The sequence below is a fragment of the Panthera tigris genome, chromosome B3 (assembly GCF_018350195.1).
Source record: "Panthera tigris isolate Pti1 chromosome B3, P.tigris_Pti1_mat1.1, whole genome shotgun sequence".
NCBI lineage: Eukaryota > Metazoa > Chordata > Mammalia > Carnivora > Felidae > Panthera > Panthera tigris.
Genome location: NC_056665.1, coordinates 68,014,224 through 68,036,183, shown reverse-complemented (window position 1 = coordinate 68,036,183; position 21,960 = coordinate 68,014,224). Strand labels below are relative to the sequence as shown.

At 39.8% G+C, this 21,960-nt stretch overlaps 1 protein-coding gene across 11 annotated transcripts in view; it reads left to right on the top strand.

Moving 5' to 3' along the window:
* FMN1 (formin 1) overlaps positions 1–21,960 on the top strand; it is a 429,856-nt gene that overhangs the window by 325,627 nt on the left and 82,269 nt on the right. For all 11 annotated transcript variants that reach the window (XM_042989251.1, XM_042989244.1, XM_042989245.1 and 8 more), the window contains one exon: positions 5,089–5,181. In XM_042989251.1, the coding sequence (XP_042845185.1) occupies positions 5,089–5,181 (93 nt within the window). The remainder of the gene's footprint in view (positions 1–5,088; positions 5,182–21,960) is intronic.

The window sequence follows — 21,960 nt, the reverse complement described above, 5'->3', positions numbered from 1 at the left end:
TAAGATGCCCCCCGTATTTAGCATCAGAGCTCAGGAACTTGCAATAAGCACTTTTTATTTTAAGCTTTTATCATTTGTGTTTGACTTAAGTCATCCTGAAGCCTTCCTTCATGTAGTCTTTTTTTGTAAGAAGTTTTTAAAAATAGTATACTCTCTATTGTGCCTACCTTTAATAATCAAAGTTGAAAAATTCTTAATTTTTTACTAATTTTATGTATAATTTTCCCCTTCCATAGAAATCCCCAAAAGCTGTTTTTATTTTACCATTTTAATGCATTGGATTTAATGTAATTCCCTAGCCATTTCAGTTCAAGGCCAATACCATGAAAAAGAAGTGTGTAGGTTTATTGTGCTAATATTGTGATTTTGATTTCTGAATTTTTTTTTCTTTTTTTGTTTTTTTTACTTTCTTTTGATAAAAGTGTGTTTGGGGGTAGAAAACTGAAAGTTCTGTGTGTGTGCGTGTATGTGTATTTCATGTGGAAAACACTAGGAAGGACACTATACTGTGCTGGTATTGCTAAAAAGAGATACCAGAGTACAGTTATGTTAATACGGGAGGAAATAATTCACACTGTTTACAAGCAGTTCTAATTCCTAGAAATAATAATTACTATGTGCCCTACCCATTGTTGTTGGTGACCCATTCACTACAATGTCTGAGGGCATAGATTTTAGTCTGGGTTTTTCACTAATACATCCTCAGTACCAAATATAAGTTGAGCGTTTAGTTGACACACAAGGGGATATTTGGTGAACTGGTGTATTTGTTGAATGAATTCCTTTGGGATAAACTCCTTAACCCAGCATTCTATGCCCTTTGTATCTGACTCTGATTTATATCTCTCATGTAAACCCTATTGATAAAAGACTTGCTCTGGTCACAGTTCTGAATGTTGCCACAACAATCCGCTATAATGGTCCTTGAAGCTTGGGACTTTTGGAAAGGATGGGGAATTTGTAAAACTGAGGGGGAAGTAAAACTGGCACAGAGCCATGGAGGGGATGGAGTAGGAATTAGGTAAGCAGAGAATAGAGCCTTCCAGACTGAAAAAGCAGAGTCTGGATAAATCTCTCCTTTCCTCTAAAAATGTATTGTGACTCCTCTAAGCCCACAGATCCTTCAACTCAGACAAATAAACATGTTCCATGTTTACCTAAAAAATGCCCATGGACGTTTGAGCAATTAGACATGTCTTAGGTTTTGATGAATTAATTATATGTAGGCCTTGCCTCTATAGTCTTGCAGCCTACCCATGCTTTTTAAAATGGTCCAGCAGACCCACTGGTGTCTGGGTGGCTCAATTGGTTAAGCCTCCGACTTCAGCTCAGGTTATGACCTCATGGTTCATGAGTTCAAGCCCCACATTGCGCTTTCTGCTCTCAGCACAGAGTCTATTTCAAATCCTCTCTCTCTGCCTCTCCCCCATTCATTCTCTCTCTCAAAAATAAAAAGAAACATTAAAAAAAATTTTTTTTAACAAATAAATAAATAAATAAATAAATAAAATGGCTTAACAAACTTTATTCCTTGTTCTCATGGGGCAAAAACAAAACAAAACAACAAAAAACAAGACAACCACCTTTGACCTTAACAGTCTAATATCTGAAATCTTAAAACATTCAAGGCCATATCCTTCACTGAAATGCTTCACAAGCACTCATCTTTTAAATGAGTTAAAATAACTCTGTCCATTTAGTGTCCATTATTCCCTTATGTTTTGCTTTTCAATATTTAATCTCTCTCTCATGACCATCACTTACTATCTAACTTCATGAATCAATATATTTTTAATTCTGCCCCAAATTTAATAGATAACAATAAAGAGAATGTAGGGTGACTTAGGCTTTAAACATTGGAAACGCTGGCTCGGCCTGTGTCTGAGGCAACCTTGGTGGTCTGGCGATATTGTATACGTGCCCTCTGGTTGGACAATAAGCGACATTTGTGGATTTGTCAGTGACCTCTCCCCTTTGTGCACTGCCGGTCTCCGGTGTCATCATTAATTAATCTTCAGGTCTCCTATTTGTCTGCTGGAAAGCATCTCAGATAAGCCAAGTTACTAAGTGGGAGTGGGCGAGCTGCCGGGTCACTGGAACGTGCAACTGTGTGGGGATGGTCAGTGAGCTGGTCAGAGAGCACCCTTCTGCTCTGATCACGGAAAGAAGTTTGATTCTAACAGGTCACGTGGGAAGCTGGGTCAGCTGGGATGCAGGGAGGACCTCCAAGCCCAGCCAGGGAGCTGCTCTTGTGCGCACTGGCTTCAGTTTCTGAGTTCAGAACCTTGAGGCCCAGAGGCCTAGGGCTCTTGCTTCATACTTGCTTCATCTTTCTCAGGAGCTTCTTCAGGGAATTCTAACAGTGGGTGGTAGAACTTCAGCAAAGGAACAAAAATTATCATCCTTGTGTTCCTAACAGAGAGCATGTTTCTGTAAATCTGGTGCGTAGCATTTGTAGTCACTGATTCTCGGCCATGACTCTCTTACCATTCTGGATGGGGCATGTTTCCCGACCAATGTTACTAAATCATAAAAATAACAAATAGTATTTGTGAGGCCACTTGCCAGTGCCAGGCATTCTGCAAACCATCTTATATGCATCATCTCACTTAATTCTCATATCATGTCTGGGAGGGGGTCCCTGCTGTGCAGATGAGAGAAACAAGGCACAGCCCCCTGCCGAGCCCACGAAGGACTTGATCCAAGCACAAGCCCTTCACTATACCACTGTATGGCCTCAAAATCTGAGCTGTTCCCTAGACCCCGTGAGCTCTATCACCACAGCCAGGACAAAGGAAGAGCCACAATGATCAATCTTTTTAATTCAGGCAGAAGTAGCGATTTTGCTTTTGTTACTGAAAAAAACAAGCTGTGCCTTTGGCTTTACTCTGGCTAGGGAGCAGTAACCTTGAAGAAATTATTGTCATGGCTTTAATTATGTCCTATTACTGAAGTACAGACATACCTTACCATACATTATCTGTGTTTATGAAAAATAGTTCTCTACAAATGGAATTGTTGGAATTTGGACATAATAGAGGGCTAAAGAATTTAAATTCTCCCAATTTATATTGTAAGAAATTCCACCTTTCTTTTAAATATGGCTACCCGTGCTCTCAAAATCATAGCTGGGTATCATCAGGAAAGTTTATGTGGCCATGAAAGTTCATTGAAAAATGTCGATTCTTGAAAGCAGACACCTTCCAAAGTGTTTCTGACCAATCTCCTGCTTGTAGGTCTACCCTCAGAACTAATCTGGAGGTACCATAAGACAGGTTACCTTGCTTATGTCTTATGCCATAAGCATAAGTGCAGAGTGGAGACTGGGACCCTTGGTGCCAGAAAGAAAGGAAAGAAGGAAAAGATGAGGAGGTCATGCTGTACTCCTGGAAAGCCCACTCTGAGTCTGGGTCAGCATTGCTGATGTTTTTTTTTAATCTTCCTTCACATGAGAATGTAGTTAAGGGGCACCTGGGGTGGCTCAGTCGGTTGAGCATCCAACTCTTGATCTCTGCTCAGTTCATGACTTCACTGTTTGTGAGATCGAACCCCATGTCGGGCTCTGCACTGACAGCATGGACCCTGCTTGGGATTCTCTCTCTCCCCCTCCCTCTGCCCGCTCCCTGCTTGCGTGCACTTGCGCGCACATGCACTCTCCATCTCTCTCCAAAAAAGAATAGAATGTAGTTAAGATGAGGAAATCATACACTTTGGCCACATCTGCATGGAACTCTCTGGAGAAGTTTTGGGACAAGTAAATGACACCTCCATGATGACTTCATAAGTATTAATATAAGTACACAAATAAATATAATGAATGGTAAAACATAAATACAGAAGGTATTAGAGATACTTGAAGGATGCCAGAATTTTGGATTGGAAAGGGCTTTATGACATGGCAGCATGTCAGAGAGACGTTTTAGGATGAGTGGGACTTTGTCTATTGCAGTTATAAGTATGTATGACACTCCAGAAGAACGGATGGAGAACCACATGAATGTAGAGGTGGAACTGAGAATGTTGGCTGATAGGATTTGGAAGCACTGCAGAATTTTGGTTTGGTTGGTCAAATGTATGTGGAAATAGACCTGAAGGGTACAGATGGTACCATGATGGAGAAGGCCCAGAGTTTGCATTTAATTAGCAACGAGCACCCATCCATGGTTTTATCTTGTCTTACATCTTTTCCTCTTTGTTTTCAGTGGACGAGTTTGCCTTATAATTCACACGGACCAAAGAAAACTTAACAAGCCTCCGAGTTAACCCTTGATCTTCTCTCCCTTAAAACAGAACAATAGAAAGATCATAACTTTCCACTATTCCCCATCTCAGCAAATAGTAGTCATTACCACTGTGATGGTGAACTGTGGGTTAGTGGGCTTTCCATATGACCAAATCAGAACTGTCTAATGTGAGGGGATGTGATTATCCAAAAAGCTATCTATTATAAATGAAAGATTGTAGATTATAAATTATAAATCCGTTTATAATTTCTATCTGAAGTATGTCACATGTAAAACAATTTCACATGCATTAGTGGAATATTAATGGGAAGGGTGGGTGAATGAGAAGCATGAAAAGAGAGGGACAGTCCTCCCTGACCTGGGCTTGCTTCTCATGCTGGGATGTTGGAGGGGTTCCAGGCAACTTGGTTGCTTGGGAATTTCTGCAAAACCAATTTCAAGCTCTACTTTTGGAGCACAAATCTGAAGAGGATAAGGGCCTTTAATTCCCTGGGAATTCAGTAGTTCTTGCCTGTCTTTTTTTTTTTTTTTTTTTTTTTTTGAGAGACTAAAAGCGCAATACTTTACCTGTCCCGAGTCAGGTTTTTCTGCATCTCTAAAAGGACAGTTGAAGGTGGTGCATTTCTTTGTTGCTGAAGAAAGGTGTGGAGTAAGATGACTATTTTTATTTGTTTGTGTTGCTTCTGGTTTTGTTTTGTTTTTTTTTTTTTTTTTTTGCCCTGGAATTTCTTAAACAGTGACTGATAAGGGTTTTGCACACTTAAAACCAAAGAGCATAGCACAGAGCATAAGCTCAGCAAGTACATGTTCTTCAAGAAATCTAATTCCCAACTTTTCTTCACAGCAAGTGAGAAACAGATGATGGTGGTGTGCAGGGAGTCACCGAAGGAGTATCTCCAGCCTTTCAAGGACAAACTAGAAGAGTTCTTCCAGAAAGGTAGGGAACTGCATCCGCTACACATCCATGAATCTCTGAAACATCCCCCATTCCCTGGACCTTTCTCTGAGGCCCACGGCCCGTCGCATCCCTGCTGACCACTAGCAGCTCCAGTGACTGGAGCCAGTCCATCTTCCTTCCTCCCTCTATCTACTCAGTGTAGATAGAATTGTTCTGCTACTTTTTTTCCCAGTGTTTATTATTTGAGAGAGACAGAGAGACAGAGAGAGAGAGAGAAAGCAAGCAGGGGAGGTGCAGAGAGAGAGGGAGACACAGAAGCGGAAGCAGGCTCCAGGCTCTGAGCTGCCAGCACAGAGCCTGACGCAGGGCTCGAACTCACTAACTGCGAGATCATGACCTGAGCCGAAGTCGGCCACTTAACCAACTAAGCCACCCAGGTGCCCCTGTTCTGCTACTTTTATATCACCTTTCAAACCCTTTTTAATATGTTAAATCCTTTAATGTTACTCCTGTTCTTGTAAACTTCTTGAGGGAAGACGTTTTCTTTGTCTCTTCATGGAGCCCAAGGGAATCCTCAGTACATGTTACCTGCTGAATGACATACAGTCAAGGCTTATGCAGTCATGCCTTTCAGATTTGCAGGCAGCCTGAACAAGCAGCTGGTGATTATCTCCCTAGGTTTATCAGTGTAGCATCTTAAAAACTTGTGTTGTATTTTTTTAATGTCTTTTTTTGAGAGAGAGAGAGGAAGAGAGAACACACATGTGCAAGTGAGTGTGGTTGGGGGGAGGGCAGAGAGAGAAAGAGAGAGAGAGAATCCCAAGCAGGCTCCACATTGTCACTGCAGAGCCTGACGCGGGGCTTGATCCCCAGACTGTGAGATAATGACCTGAGCCAAAATGAAAAGTCAGACACTTTACTGACTGAGCCACCCATGTGCCCCTTTTGTTGTATTTTTATTCCTTTTCAGAATGGAAAATTGGGGCCAAATGAATGTCACACATGAAGTCACTTGGCCCTCATCAGCCTTTTGGGATTAGTAGATCGAAGTCATAGGCATGAGACTACTTATTTAGTGCATTTATGCACTTATTTAGAAATCTTACTAAGTTATGTTCCTTCCTCCGTGATTTTGGCAGGGGTAGAGAACTTTGGTTGATCTCTATTAGTGAATGTAGAAGTTTAATGCCTTGTGGATATTTCCTATTCAATTTTTTTCAAATCCAGCTTATGATGTGAATCATAATATAAGTGTGGGTCACAAACTTGCAGTTATGAAGCAAGTTAAGTCATGGGAATGTATTGTACAGTATGGGGACTATAGTTAATAATACTGTATTGTATATTTTAAAGTTGCTAAGAGAGTAGATCTTAAAAGTTCTCATCAGAAGAAGAAAAGTGTTGTAACTATGTATGGTGATGGATATTAACTAGACGTATTGTGATGATCCTTTTGCAGTATATACATAAATGATTGTGTTGTACCTCTGAAACTAATATGTTATGTGTCAATTATATCAGTAAAAAAGCATGGGGTAGTTAGAGGGAGCTTTTGTCTTTGCTAGAAAGTCAGAGGAAATACATGCAGGAAGCTCTGGGGATGTATCAACATGCTCTTTCTAGTTGTTAATAAGGCCCCGTGATACCACACTGTCAACAAAAGACCATTTAAGCAGGGTGAATCCAGAAAGTATGGCCAAACCACCTTGGGAATTGGCAGGAAAATTCTCAGTCCATGAGTCAGAGAAACTCCGTTCCAGCTGTTCCTTTGGTGCAGAGATCATTGTTCCCTCCTCCTTGGTGAGGGCTTGTTTGTGTGGAAGCAGAAGTCAGGAGTTGTCTCTTGGCCACTGCTGAACCTCTTATATGATGGAAGTGATATTATCAGACAAAGTACCATTTTAAGAGCAAGAGTGATACCACCCCTTATGTGTTATGTGACTAAAATTAGGTGTATTTTATATGTGAGTTATCACAGTAGATACATTGCTTTAGTATTATACCATATAAATATAACCTAAATGTCCTGAAGAAAAAGCATGAAGGGTTTCCTTTTTGCTGACCCCCAATTAATAACTTGTGCTCTTGAAATATGTAGAATTAACTTGAAACGAGGCTCATATGTTGTTAGATTCTGTTTTTATTTTTAATTGTTACTCTAAATCTGGAAAATTCTGCAGTGTGTATATTTAGGTATTATCAGCCTATATGTTACAATGGCTTTATACTCCTTTCTCTTGGAACTAGCTAGCATCTTAAAACTTATATCGTGAATTCTATTTTTTGTTGTTGGAAAAATAGAGAATACAAGTAGATTTAGAGCCTTGAAAATCTTTAGTGCCTTAGAAAGGGAATTTGCAAATCACCGTCTGGAGGTGTATGTTAGATTCTTCTCTGTTAAGTTTCTTCTGGTCTGTTCTGAAAGAGGAAATTGAGTTGAGGCAGACTGAACCTTATGTCAGTGAGGCAAGAGTGTGGCAACAGTAAGATGTTCTAGAAAAACTCTAGAGCAACCCTGGCTGCACACTAGAATCACCTGGGAGAGATTTGTAGACATTCCGATACCCAGGCCAAACTCCAGACCTACCATCAGCATCTCTGGGGGTGGGCCCAGGCATTAGCATTATTGATTTACTCCCCAGATGATGCCAGTGTGTAGCCCAGGTTGAGAACCTCCATTGTCCAGCTTAGGTCACCCTTCACACCACACCATTCCGTGTGTCTTCGACGATGTTTATTCAGTCAGGGGCACCTGGCTGGCTCAGTCGGTGAAACACGACTCCTACTCTGAATGTTGTGAGTTCAAGCCCCACGATGGGCATCGAGCCTACTTAAAACAAAACAAAACTAAACTAAACTAAACAAAACATGTTTATTCAGGAGCCTGCTGTACATCACTCGCTCCTTGTTCCTCTCTCAGGGACTGTCTTACTGGGAAAAGATCTGCCACTGAATAAAGGAGTCAGTGCCCCTTGAACCCACATAGTGAAAGGAAGATGGGAAGGACATTAGGAATAACCTCAAATCACATTTAAAACAAAAACAGCTAAAACAAAACACAAAGAGAATTTAAAGGAAAGCTATCGTTTATATAGAATTTAAAATATAAAAATAAAATGTAATATTGTAGGAACCTTAAACATTCCCAATATTGTGTGGTGAAAAGAGCCCCTGTTGAAATAGCCTGTTACTGTTATGACGTAGCTGAGTTGGTCAAACATCAGTCTAGAATTGTACTCTCCAATATAAATGGCAGGCACCAGCCACATGAAGCCGTTGGGCAATTGCAATGTGGCTGATCCAATTTGAGATGTGCTCCAAGTGTACAAGAGCAGATTTTGACGACTTACTATAAGAAGACACAAAATATTTCATTTCTGATATTTTTATATTGATTACATGGTAAAATAATATTTTGAATATATTGGGTTAAAAATAAGATATTATTAACATTAATTTGCCTGTTTCTTTTCGTTTTTAAGCATGGCTACTAGAAAACTGAAAATGATATCTGTGGTTCACAGTATATTTCCATGGGCCAGCACTAGTCTAGACACAAGGCCCTTAGTCTTTCTCATTTCATTACTTCACTCCCCTTGTCAAGTTCTTGCTCTACTTGAAGCCTGGGTTCCTGGAATGCAGTTTCAGGAGCAAGCCCCTCCCCACTTTTGCTCTGGTCCTGGCCATTGTTTGGCTCAGGTGGGGGCGGATGCTTAACTGAAGGATATGGCAGCCTGCCAGTTCATGAGGCTGTTCCTCTGTGGTTCAGCAGGCGGGGTTCTGCCATGTTGCAGAATATACACGTGGAATATCTCTTGGCTACCATGGGGTTCTAAATAGTAGTAACTTTTTTATGTAGATGTTTCAGTGATTGGTAGAAAACGTGGGGTTTTCCTTCCACCATAAACATGCAGTATTTATCCTGGGTAACCGAATTTTTATGACAGTTACACATCTTTAAGTGTACTATCTCATGTAATACGCCATTCATTGTAAGAAACACCATTATTACAAGTACTACTAAGAATGAAAAATTGTTGACAGTTAAACCACAATGTGTCATAGATTATAAGATGTGCCCTGAAAGCATGTGCTAAAATATGAAAATTCCATCAAGTTTGAAGTTGACGTAATATGGTACTATAAATAGGGAAACAGACTCAGAGAGGAGCAAGGTCTAACACTTTCAGGTAACTTAGGGGAGGGTTTCAACAAAGATGTTTTTGTTTGGGGGGGTGCGGTGGGGAGGCAAAGATAGTGATAATGAGGGTAACAACAGTGGATGATAGTTAACCTTTGCAGTGTGCTAAACACTCTGGGGAGAGAAGCTCTCCTTTCTTTTTTAGGCCTCATGACTACCCTCTGGAATAAGCACTGTTATCACTCTGTGGTACAGATGAGGAAGTAGAGGATCAGGAATTCTCAGCAGATAGGTTGTGAAGGGCATTCCAGGCAGAGGATGGAAAGACATGATATATTTGGGCAATGGCAAGAGACTTGCTGTGGCGAGATCACAGGGCATATGGGAAGAACACAAGACCAAAAAGGAGAGGAGGGTCCCAATATGACTTGCTAAACAATCTGAACTTTATCTTATAGGCAACATGGAGCCTTTGGGAAGTGGTATGTATGGGAATGATACAGTCACACTGGGTTTGTTTTGATTTGGTGCATGGGATCCTTTTACTTTGTGCTGTCAAGAAATACATTATAAGCAAGAGCAACATGAAGAAGAGTTGGAGTAGTAAAAGATAGGGAAGTAGTCTATCAAGTTATTCCACAGTAGGCCAGGCAAATGACAGTAAGAGCAAAAGCAACCACAGAAAAATAATGAAGGAAGGGACATATTTCTAAAGCTTTTAGGAGTTATAGGACTAGATGACCCATTGGAAGTACAAAAACGAGAGACAGATCATTCCCCTTTTTCTTGCTTGGATAACTGGCTTGATACCAATAAGGAGAACCAGATTTGGTGTGGAAAACAATGCAGTTCATTTTGAACACGTTCGTTTGACACATGCAAGAGACACACACCAGTGGAGTTTTGGGTTCATGAGAGAGCACTGGATGGGACGGGAGAGGGTGGAAGTTCAAGTCATAGGAATGAATGAAAAAGCCCAAAGAAAGGGTATAAGATGAGAAGTTCCTGTAGTATCAAAGTATCTAAGTACAGGATATAATAACCACAATTGAGAAAAGATACTTCCATACTTTCATAATATCTGAGTATTTGGCAGACAAGCCAATTTTCTATTAGGAGTCTTATCACTCATAAAGTCTTAAGCAATTGAGTTCTTTATTCCTGAGAAGTCACCCATGTGTGATGACTCAGTTGATTCATGGTTACACTGATTTTTTATATGAGCTGCAGTTCAGTTCTTATAACACTCATCATGATTTAATTTTTCTTTTGTAAATCATATCCTGTTGCCACACTCAAGTGGAGATGATGTGTTTGCCCTTGTGTCATCTTTCGCTTCTCAAAATGCCCTTAAATAGTGTGACTTGACAAAATTGTGGTACTTGTTCTTAACTAATTTCATTTCCTGTGTAGAATAGAAAGTAATTTTAATGGCACCATTTTTCAGAGTTGCAATCTCCATAGTATCAAGCCTTTTCCCTTACATGGTTTTGCTTTTCCACAGTAGGCTCTTGTTGATTCCAATTTACAGCTCAGTTCAGAGTAACCTTGTGCAGGCATTATTTGAGCCCATGTTTTCCCACCCTCAGATCAAACATAGTCATAATGATATGGCCTTCAAAAATGTGATGCTCACATTAAAAGTCCCCATAAACATGGCAGGGATCCTGTAATTGAAAGAAGGCGCAGAGCAACTGATTAGATCCTAGGTATAGATCTTGTAGGTGGTCTTTGCATGCTGTTAAATTGGTCATTTGTATTTATAGCTTCGGCAGGGAGGGCTGGAACCTAACCTGGTGCTAAGACTAGCAGTCTCCCACACTTGCCCTATCTCATTCTCCATTAGTTTCAGCTGGCATCCATGAATGGAACCAAATCGAAATGAATCTTAATGAGCTGTGCCAGTCCTACTTTATCACACTATCCTCCAAAGTTCTTTGACCAGCTGAGATTAGAGATATTCTTAATGTCAAGACACTTATCTAGTAATAAGTAAATATATACATTTACAAAAAACTAAGAAACAAAACAACTCTGATTGCCCACATTGAATGCAAAAAGAATCATTTAAATAGATGATCTGGTTCTATTTACTTTCTCATCCTAACATAATGGAGCCTCAGCATGGCCCATGATAGGTGTTAATAATTATTGTGGAATTAATGAAGGAGCAGCCTGAATCTTGTAAAGCGCCTGGAGGCTATTTTTCCCCCTCTGTGAGTTTCCTGTTTAAATTCTTTCAGAACTGGTAAATCATAGCAGAATCTGGTGAGATGCACTTTTGGTCTATAATGCACATCTGTGGTCAAACCTCCTGGGTATCAAAACATCTTTCTCCTTCACAAATATGCATGTAATCCATTCTTAATAAATACTTAGATTAGATTGATAAGGTCCATTACTGAACCTCAAACCATAGACTAAAATCAGGTTCTTAGGTAATCTCTTCAACCCCCAGAATATTCAAGCATCAAGCTTACAGAGAACAGAAAGAACCAGTGATCTGGACAGTGTGACCTGTGAGAAGAAATAATTCTTACATCCTCTACAGTATTGTGTTGTAGAAGGAAGAACTATGGCCAGGAGAAAGCACACTACTCTGTTGGGCCAAATCAAGTTCTTGTACACCTCACTATTCAAACAAAACAAAACAAAACAAAACAAACCAGCAAGGCTGACTCCAAATAACATCAAATGGTCAAGAATTAAGATTGTTGTGATTTCTGGGTCACCACAGTAACACAGCAGTAATCTTCAGAAAATGGAGTGACTATTTTATCAAAGGTTTTATTAAGTAGACTCTTTCCTGAAAGGGTTAGTTTGAATCAGTTTGTTTTGTTTGGTTTTGTTTTTTCCCAGAAATTTCTGCAAAGAGCACAATCCCTCCCCCCCACCCCACCAAGTTAGCTTCTCTCTCCCTCGCTCCACTTCTTCCTCCCTCTCTTTGCTCCCTCTCCCCTCTCTTGTTCTTTCCCTCCCTACTGACCACCCCCCCCCCTTTATATCTTTAACTTACTTCATTTTTCTTTTCTGGACAAACATCCAATAAGTTGTCTTTCCAATAACTCTAGTTCTCTTTTTCTTTTCCTTTATTTCCAGTGAAAATTTTGCAACAAGAGGAAAAATAACTAAATTAATTGTGTGTGTGTATAATAGTAATATAAATTTCTGGAAAACATTGTACCCACCTACCCAGCCCCCCCCCCACCAAAGAAAGAAAACTACAGACCAATTTCACTGTAGTTTTAAATGTTTAAATACAACAATACATTTTATGGTCAAATGGAGTTTATTTCCACAATGTAAAGATGATATGATATTGGGAAGTCTGTTAACATAATTCATCACTGTTAATCTCTCTAACAGGAAAACTCATATGGTCATCTCTTTAAAAGGCACTGGCCAAAATTCAACATCCATTCTCCATTTAAAGCTCAATAAAACATTAACATATGCTTCCTTATTGTAATGAAAATTAATACGTGTCAGCCTCAGATTTGCAACCCCTATCACACACAAAAGATAAGTCTACACAATATATAAGAGCTCCTAGATGTTGAGAAACAAGACCAGTATTCAGTACAAAGGCCAATAATGTGAACAGTGGCCAAAACTGCTCTTCAAACATATGAAAAGATGCTGTTCTCAAAATAAATACAAAAGAAATCCTATTGAAACTCCATTCTTTCTAAGATTGGCAAAGTTATAAATGTTTGGTAGCAAACTCTTTTCCAGTGCAGTGCAGTAAACCCCTGTTCTCTATTGCTTGTGAAAGTGGAAATTGTTACACTCCATATAGAGGTCTATTTAGCAGTGTCTATTAAAGCTACATATGCACGTGTCTTTTGACTTGTCAGTTCTACTTCTCAATGCATACCCTCAGATGTTTACACATGCAAAGTGATTTATGTGCCATGCTACTTATTCAGACATTGTTTGTAGCAGCAAAAGATTGGTAACGATCTCAATGACCATCAGTAATGAAATTGTCAAATTATAGTACTTCCATATGGAAGTATGGAATACTAAGCATCTGCTTTAAAAAAAAAAATGAGGAAATGTTGTATCTATTGTCATGGAAGAATCTCTAAGGTATATTTTAAGTGGAAAACAAGGGTCAGAAGAGTAGGAATATTACCATTATTAATAATAAAAATGGATACTAAACAAAAATCTCTGAGGACAAATAGGAAACTAATCTTAGGGGCTGATATTTAGCTGATTCTTACCATCTCAACCATGCAGGTAATCTGTCCTGTTTAGTGGGCACCTAGGCTATTGTGAAATATTTAAAATATTACCCCTAAAAATGACCAGACAGGTTCATTGCTGTAGTGGATAGAAAAAAGATGGGTGAGGTTCAGATATGGCACACAGACTCTTCATAAATCTTCTAATCAATGTGTACCTCTTCAAAACAATTAAACAGCTATTTTTTTTAAAAAGACACTTTCTATGGTACTTTGGTACTTAGATTTTTTCTTTCAAGGTTGTCTCCCCTTTCAGGCTTTTCCCATTGTGGTACCAGTTGGGGTCCCTTAGCCTGCTGAACCTAGCCCTTCATGTACAATTTCCAAGGAATTAGGAATTAAATGCTCTCATTCACAGCCTCTTTCCCTCCTCTGAGGGCTGAACTGGACCACTTAGAAGGAAATTTGAGGACATTTTTTTTGTGTTTTCCTTCTCTCATGAAAGGAGAGCCAGATGTGTGAGCTAGTACCTTGGCTTTCTTTCCTAATGCTCTCGTACACACACACACACACACACACACACACACACACACACACACACACACACACACACTAAAGTCCCTCAAGTTCTTTCTTCTGGACTTAAACTGCCTTTACTCATTTTGCTCATGGTTCTGCCATGCTCTTGTGATAACTCTAACTGAAATGTCCATGAGAGTCCTCTTTGCTTGAATATGTAGAGCATTTTACTTTTCCCTCATCATTTGGTCCCTGTTTCCATAGTCTTGTTCTCCATTTCACCTGGGTCATCTTAGCTCACCATGACTTTCGATGAACTGTTTCCTGAGCATACAGGGTAAGAGTATAGGAGCCTACATTTCAAATTACCCTGACTCAGGCCTGTAGGGGAGGACCAGTTATCATTCATTTATAATTAAGATGATTTTAAGAATCTGACCTCGTCTATGGATGTATGTATTTTAAGACTTACCTGTAATTTTTGAAAGAGAGGTTTTGTCTGCTGTTTGTAAACAGTGTCTCAGAACTACATGCAAGTGGAAGAGAGATGGTAGTGGTTTGGGTTGGAGGGAAATGTAGGGTAAGTATCATTAACTCTTACTGGGTCTTCTCTAGAGCCCAGATATTTAGACAGATGCGCACTTGCGTGCACGCATATGCCCACCGCAACAGCTCCAAACCTATGAGACCAAGCTGCTTTGGTGGAACAGGGACTATACCTTAGCAACTATACCTTTACAACTTTGAGTAAAGCTTTTAACCATGTAGGTAGTAAAGTATTACTAGTGCCCACCTCATGATGGTATTTTTGGTGTTGATGTAATCCCTTCATTTCCCTTCATCATGGCAGACTCCAAGATCCTTTAAGATTCTGGAGCTACAAGCCCCTGTTTGATGAGTAGAAACATCCCCAGGTAGAAGAAGGGCATGAAGCCAAGTGAGCCGGCCTCTTTCTAGGTGTAGACCTTCTTGCCCACTTGTGAATTCCCTTTGCATATTTCATTGGCTTGTTTTGGAAAAACTAGAAATAGACTAACTTGTGTTCCCTAGAACCAGGGTTTTAGGAACTTCTGAAGTCTTATACTTTTTTTTAAGTCTTATTCTTGATACGAAGCCATAATCACAATATTTAATCTTCCAATCATGACTACATGTACACCTTTTGATTAAAAAGGGGTTTTTTGTATAAATTTTCTGAATATAACAGAAAGAGCATTGTGTATGAAGTTGGAAGACCTGTGTCTGAACCCTAACTTTACCACTTAACTTTCCTGTGTGATGTTGGACAGGTTTGTAATTTTCTTTGAGTCTTTTTCTTCTTATCTGTAAAATGGGAATAGTAGTGTCTGCTGTATAGTATCATTATGAAGATTAAATAAGACAACATCATATGACTATAGAGCATCAATAAATACGTTATTTTTAGAGCATAATTATTATCCCGCCCCTGCCTTCTGTGAGAAACACCAGTTGGTTGAAAATTTCCCTCAAGTCTTCCAACTCCCTTAAGGGAGTTGGAAGGATGCTTCTTGACTTCAAAGGTTGAAGCACAGCGCTTCATTTAATCTCTGCAGTAGCTCTTTGAAGTTGATTTTGTTTTTACCAACTCTCCAGATAAGGAACCTGTGAGGATTTCAGTAACTTACTCAAGGTCAGTGTGATCTCAGTCTCAATGTTGGTACTATGCTGTCCTAATAACCCAGAAGAGCACCTATTTTATCTGTGTCCCAAGACCCTTGTGGGTAACTAGAAATTACTGTTTTCTCTCAGCATCAAAATGAGAAAAATAGGAGAGTAGCTGACTTGCCTGCCATAGCTTAACCCCCAGGGACTCCTGTTCCTGGAGTCCGGATAGAAGCCCTCCTTCTACCTTCCCTAGCAGTAACAAGAAGGGTCATCTGTGCTTTGGAAAGAATTGCGGTGACAAGTAGTTAAGTATTTTCTGGAGTCAGTATTGAGATCTGCATTCTTGCATAATAGTTGTTTTCATGATAAATTGCTTCATGTAATTGTTGGCACCACCACCACTTCCTCTTTGGATTCTTGACAACTATCGGCAAGGTTTTAATCAGTGATTGATTGCAGTTGCCATCACATGGCTTCTCTTCGAATCACTCAGTTATTGTCTTCTTTATGCTGGAGGAACTTGACACCTATACTGCCTTCTGGGAATTGTTTTGCAGAATACATATTATATAATATGTGATTTTGCAGATAATGTACAACTCTGGAAAGATCTCTTCATTCTTTCAAATAATACAGGTCTGTTTCTTCTTCTGCTGAGTCACTTTTGCTGTAGAAGAATTGTGGCAGCACTAGTAGGAGTCCAGAACTGAATGAGATAATGTGTGTGGAGCATTTAGCACAGAGCCTGGCACTCTATGTTGTCAGCACCTGCTGCCACTGTTACGTTCTCATTTTATCGTATGATATCGCAAGATATCATTTTATCTCAATCTTATCAGATGGTTCCGAGAGTGGAGCTCAGAAAGTCCATCACAAAAGTGTTACTTTCTCAGTGGTGTGAACAGCTGCAGTTCTGAATTCAAATGGCAAGTAATAATTCCAGTGAAAAGTCTTAAGTACTAGAAGGAAAATCATCTTGTCCATGTCCTCTAAAAGTATGCCAAAAGCAGTGGTTTGCTACAGGAGTGTATTCTTTCACCATTAGAATATTTTTAAGTCTAATTATAATTTCTGTAGTTACATCTTAATGATGGAAAGTATTTACATAATTCCATTAAAGATGGCATGCCTTGTGGAGCTCATGTCATGGCTACCCAAATCAACAATATTACCACCTAGTGGCCACTGAGTTAAACTGCAAACATATGATCCTGGAGACCCACAAAGTCCAAGCGCCTCGTCTCAGAGGCTAAAAGTGATTGGAGATGACAGTAAACACCACTAGCGTAAATGATTTTATCTTTGATAACTGTTAATTACCAGAACATTCAACTCTGTTTTATAGCATATGAGACTTTGAAAGGCTGCAAGCTGAGGCTAGAAAATGTGATCATTTTTTAATCCTTTTATTAATCTTTTGAATTGAGAAGAAATATACCTACCTTTCTCTACCAGTTTTTATATTCAAGTTTTGGTTGATTTCTACTATTTTTTCTTCTGAAAATGAAAAATTTGCATTTGAGTAGATCATAATTGTTTTCAACAGGGATAGAGAAGTTTTTTTTTTTTTTTCCACTATAGGAAATACACGGTATCAGTTCATATCCTTTCGTAAATTAGGCAGAACTTAAGTGCTTAGCTTCTTGAAGTGCCGATCCTTGATAGCACATCCTTTCTCCACTTCTGAGTCTGCAACCAGGACCTTTGTTATTTACCACTTCCCCTCTCCCCCTAGTATCTACGAACTTGTTGACATTCAAATTGTTCATTGAAAGGAACAAACCATCTGCCTACTGAGCTGTCTCACCATCCCGTTTCCTTGCTGAAATAAATGAAAGGTGGAATAGTCATAATAATTGTAGGGAAGTGTAATATATTCAAGTAGGTAATGTAGGAATCCACTAAAATATCTGAATTGCTATTCTTGCCAGGAAGGCACTATTCTTCCCTTAAAATCTTCCCTTCGGTTTCACGATTCTAGGATTAAGCCTAATTGCTAACATAATATATGTGCGTGATCATCTGCTTTCTTAAACTTAAGCTTCCTCTGGCATTGGTTCCCAGTTTATAGTCATGGCTGTGGCATTAATTGTAATTGGTCTGAGCTTCATGTGGGGAAATGGGTTCCAACATGTTGACAGCAATTACTGGAGCTAGATAGTCCTGGGTAAGATTCAAGGGATGGGTTTTGCATCTCTTTCAAATTATTTTCTTATTGTTTCTGTTGTAGTCTCCCAGGAGACTAGTGAAGAGAGGGCTGGCTTTAGAATTACACAAACCTGAATTCAAATCTCTTCCCTAACTATCTGACCTCGGGAAAACTTACTTCATCCAAACAAGACTGAGTTCTCGCATCTCAAAGACAGAGGTGATAACACCAGTACTATATAAGGTTACTGTGAGAATCAAATCAGGTAGCATACATCAGCCATCTAGTACAATATCCACCATAGTCATATGCGTAAATACTTGTTCTCTGCCTTCCCTTTACCCTCTCTTTATGTTCCTTTGTGCTTTGCTGTGACTTTGATTTCTTAAGCAAAGTCAGATTTAGTTTCATCTAAGGTACTTTGTGGACCATGGGTCCTGCTTTCACCACACTAGCACAGATACAGCTGTTCAAACTGTTCATTAAATATTAAGACCTTATTATGTCCTAGGCACTGTGGTACTTGATATTGGTAGAAGGATGAGCAAGATGAGCACAACCTTGCCTCTGGAATTTATATTTGCTAGTGGAGATGATAGCCTGTTGGCAATAGGAATCTATAGGGCATATTCTGGTTATCTCTTGCTATATAACCAACCGCCTCAACACTTAGTAGCTTAAATCGATAATTTATTATTATCTCCCACAGTTCTGTGGGTTGCCTGGACTGAACTGAGTGGTTCTTGTTCTGGGTTTACATGAGGTTGGAGCCAGAAGGTGACTGTGCAATCAGCAGATGACTTCTTCATGCACGTGTCTGGATCCTGGGCTGGGGTGGGTGGCACAGGTGGAGATTGGCTGGATCCTATGTAATGTCTGAATCCACGTAACCCCTCCACATGGCTTGGGCTTCCTCATAGCATGGTGACCTAAGGGTAGTTAGACTACTTACAGAATTGCTAGTTCTGTCCAGGGAAAATGTTGCAAGAAAAGGGAAGCAGAAACTACCAATCCTCTTGAAGTCTAGGGATAAGACATCGTGTCACTTTAGGTCGAAGAAGTTACAAGCTGGCCCAGTTTCAAGGAAATAGACCAATAGACTCCACCTGCTAGTGGAGAACAGTGCTGTATACAAGGAAGGAAAAAAGTGATGGTGGCCATCCTGGAGACCATTATGTTTAATGGAGGTGAAGCTACCATTATGTTTAATTGATTGTTCCTCAGTTTCATGTCCTTGATGTCTAGACTCTCAACTAGTAGATCCTGGCTTTTATTTGACTTAGTCTATCAGGATTTGCAAAGCTGACCATTAGCACTTGCCCTAAGAAAAGGCATCATTGTCTTCTTTAAAGGTCAGATAAATAGCAAAATATAGATGTGTTTGCTCTGGTCCTCATGACTTGTTCAAGATAGATGAGGTTTCCAGGGAATGAGGTTTTGTCATTCTCCTCAATATCCCTCTAAAGAAACCTCCTTAATTTCTGTGTTACTACATGGGAAGAAGTAAACAGCCTCATAGACAGTAGCCTCACAAACCCACCTTAACATATGACTCACATGTTACATGCCTATTTTAGCACATGAAAACCATCACCATCAGCCAGGATGTATTTCCTGGAAGTCAATATAAAGTCCCATTTGCTACAATGTCTATTCCACTTTTTTTGATATTTTTCTCCTTGGAGTTGGAGCCCTAACAAATCAATCCTCTGAGAACTCAACATTTTGTGCATTTGACATGTTGAAGACTCTCCTCCTTCCTTCTCCCAGGGACAAATGGCATTGAACCTACTCTCCTGGGCATTTTCCTACAACCTTATCATCATCCTATTTTAAATATGGTTCAGTGCATTGAAAAACCATAAAGCCCAAAAGTCACTTGCTTTTCCAACACAGGCATAAGAAAGAAGAGAACGTTTGAGCTGCCATATTCTTATTGTCAGTATAAATGCTCACTTTAAGGTGTGGATTTAACTATTTTTATACCTTTCAAAGAAATAACTTATCAGCAAATGGACACAATTGGGAACGTGGGTGTCTCCTTTCCCATACTCTTGCCCTCTTGTTCACTCTGAAGCCCAGTGGTAAGTTCTGCCTGCCTTTCTAATGGATCAGGATTTGCTTTCTGGTCCCTCAGTGACCAGGTTAGTGATGCTCGCTCTGACACAGCTGAAGATTGAGTGGTACTCTCCTGCCAGAAAAGCATTTGCTGGCATATTATAATCTTATATGAATCCATAGAGTTGAGTTTGGTCCCACGAGGGTAAAGGATGTTTTAAAGATTCATTAAGACTCTTCTTAGCTACAGCAGACAATATGGTCAAGTGAGATGAGGATATGTCCTTTGTACTTGTATGAGTTCTTGTTGTGCTTGTCAAGGTTGTTGTAGCTGACAGTCTTATCTATATGACCTACTGAATAACAGAGAAAATACTGCACTATGCATAGACAGGCTTTAAAATGCTTTCTGATAGAGCTGGAGCTGAGGGAGTGGCTGATGGAATGTATAGATTTAAGAGTCACTTATAAGTCACACTGAGAATAGGGGCGCCTGGGTGGCTCAGTTGGTTAAGCATCCAACTCCAGCTCAGGTCATGATCTCTCAGTTTGTGAGTTTGAACCCCACGCGTTGGACTCCGTGCTGACAGCTCAGAGCCTGAAACCTGCTTCAGATTCTGTGTCTCCCTCGCTCTGTGTCCCTCCCCTGCTTGTACTCTGTCTCATTCTCTCTCAAAGATGAATAAACATTAAAAAAAAAAAAAAAAGTGAATCACACTGAAAATAATAGTTCTTTCAATTGCTAGTTTATCTACCAGTTTGGTTTGTGAAAATATAGGTAAGAAGCCAGAATTTGGAATTTAAATTAAAGCTCTTAAGTTTTTATTACATCTTCCAGGTGGATCAATTTGAAACTCTACCTACCTTAATTTAAAATAATGGCATTGTTTCCTTGGATTTATGTAACCTCTCCTCCAGTGCTCCAGGGGCACACTACATGTACTTTGAGATTAAAATACCGTATATGTGTCTATATTTAGAGAGAGAGACGGACAGACAGAGACAGATTTCTCAAAAATGTTAAATGGACAACATCCAAGAAGCAACTAAGGAGGAACAAGCTAGAAAAGTAGCCTAAATTGTTTCTCGCAAACTGTGATAATCCAAGCTCAACCAAGATCAATGAGCTGTCAGGAAAAAGGAAAAAAAATTCCAAGCAAAAATATCTAAAGTAATAGCCAAAGGGATAAAGAAAAACCACTGGCTGGATAAACTGTGATAAATGTTGTGGTTTGTTTGTTTTTAAATTTTGTTCCTATGTGTAAGTCCCTCTTTGAGCAACAGTTTCAGTGTAATACAAACCTTTTGTACTGTGTGACACTCTTGTCTGTGTGTATCTTCCAAAGAGTGGGAGGGTGGAGTGAGGAAGTCTTCTTTTCTTCTTTAAACAACTGTTTCTCATATTTCAGAATTAACCAGTTGTATGCATTCATACTTATTTCTGGGACTCCAGTTGTCCAGAATTTCAGTCCACTCATTGCTCTGCATGGGACATGCAGATCCCTGACACAGCTTCCTCCTGTGTGCCCAATTCTCACACATTCCACCTCCCTCTTGGGTGGCTCTCCTCATCATCCCAAAAGATCGCTCCACTGCCCACAGGACCGCCTCTTCCTCAGGCAGCCATCTTTGCTGTGGTGCTTGATGACATAGCCAAGCTTCTGGGATCCCTGTAACTTGCCTGCATGTGGAATCCCACATCATCGAGGATGCCTTTCATGTACCTATTCTACATTTCAAGCAAAAAATGGTTTTAGTCACTTGCATGCAATTATCTGCAGAGATTAACTCCCTAGTAACATTTTAAACCGTGCTGTTAGCTCCTTAGGAGTGTTTTTAAGGTGCTGATAGCAAATGTTCCTGTTCTTCTACTACTGATTTGGGGAAAATACTGCTATCACCAACTAGATATTCAGATAGCATCGCAGCTTCTCCTGAGGGTACGGTAATCTTAGAGGTGACCTGTCTTCAGCTCTTGCCATAAAAAAGAAACCTCTTCTCCTTCTGGCTTTTCTGTGCCCTGCCACTGACACAGCAACTCTAGATGCTCACCAAGGGCTGGGACACAGCAGTGGTAAGCAGAAAGCTGAGGTGAAGGATGAATGGTGCACTGAGGTGGGACCCACAGACCTCGG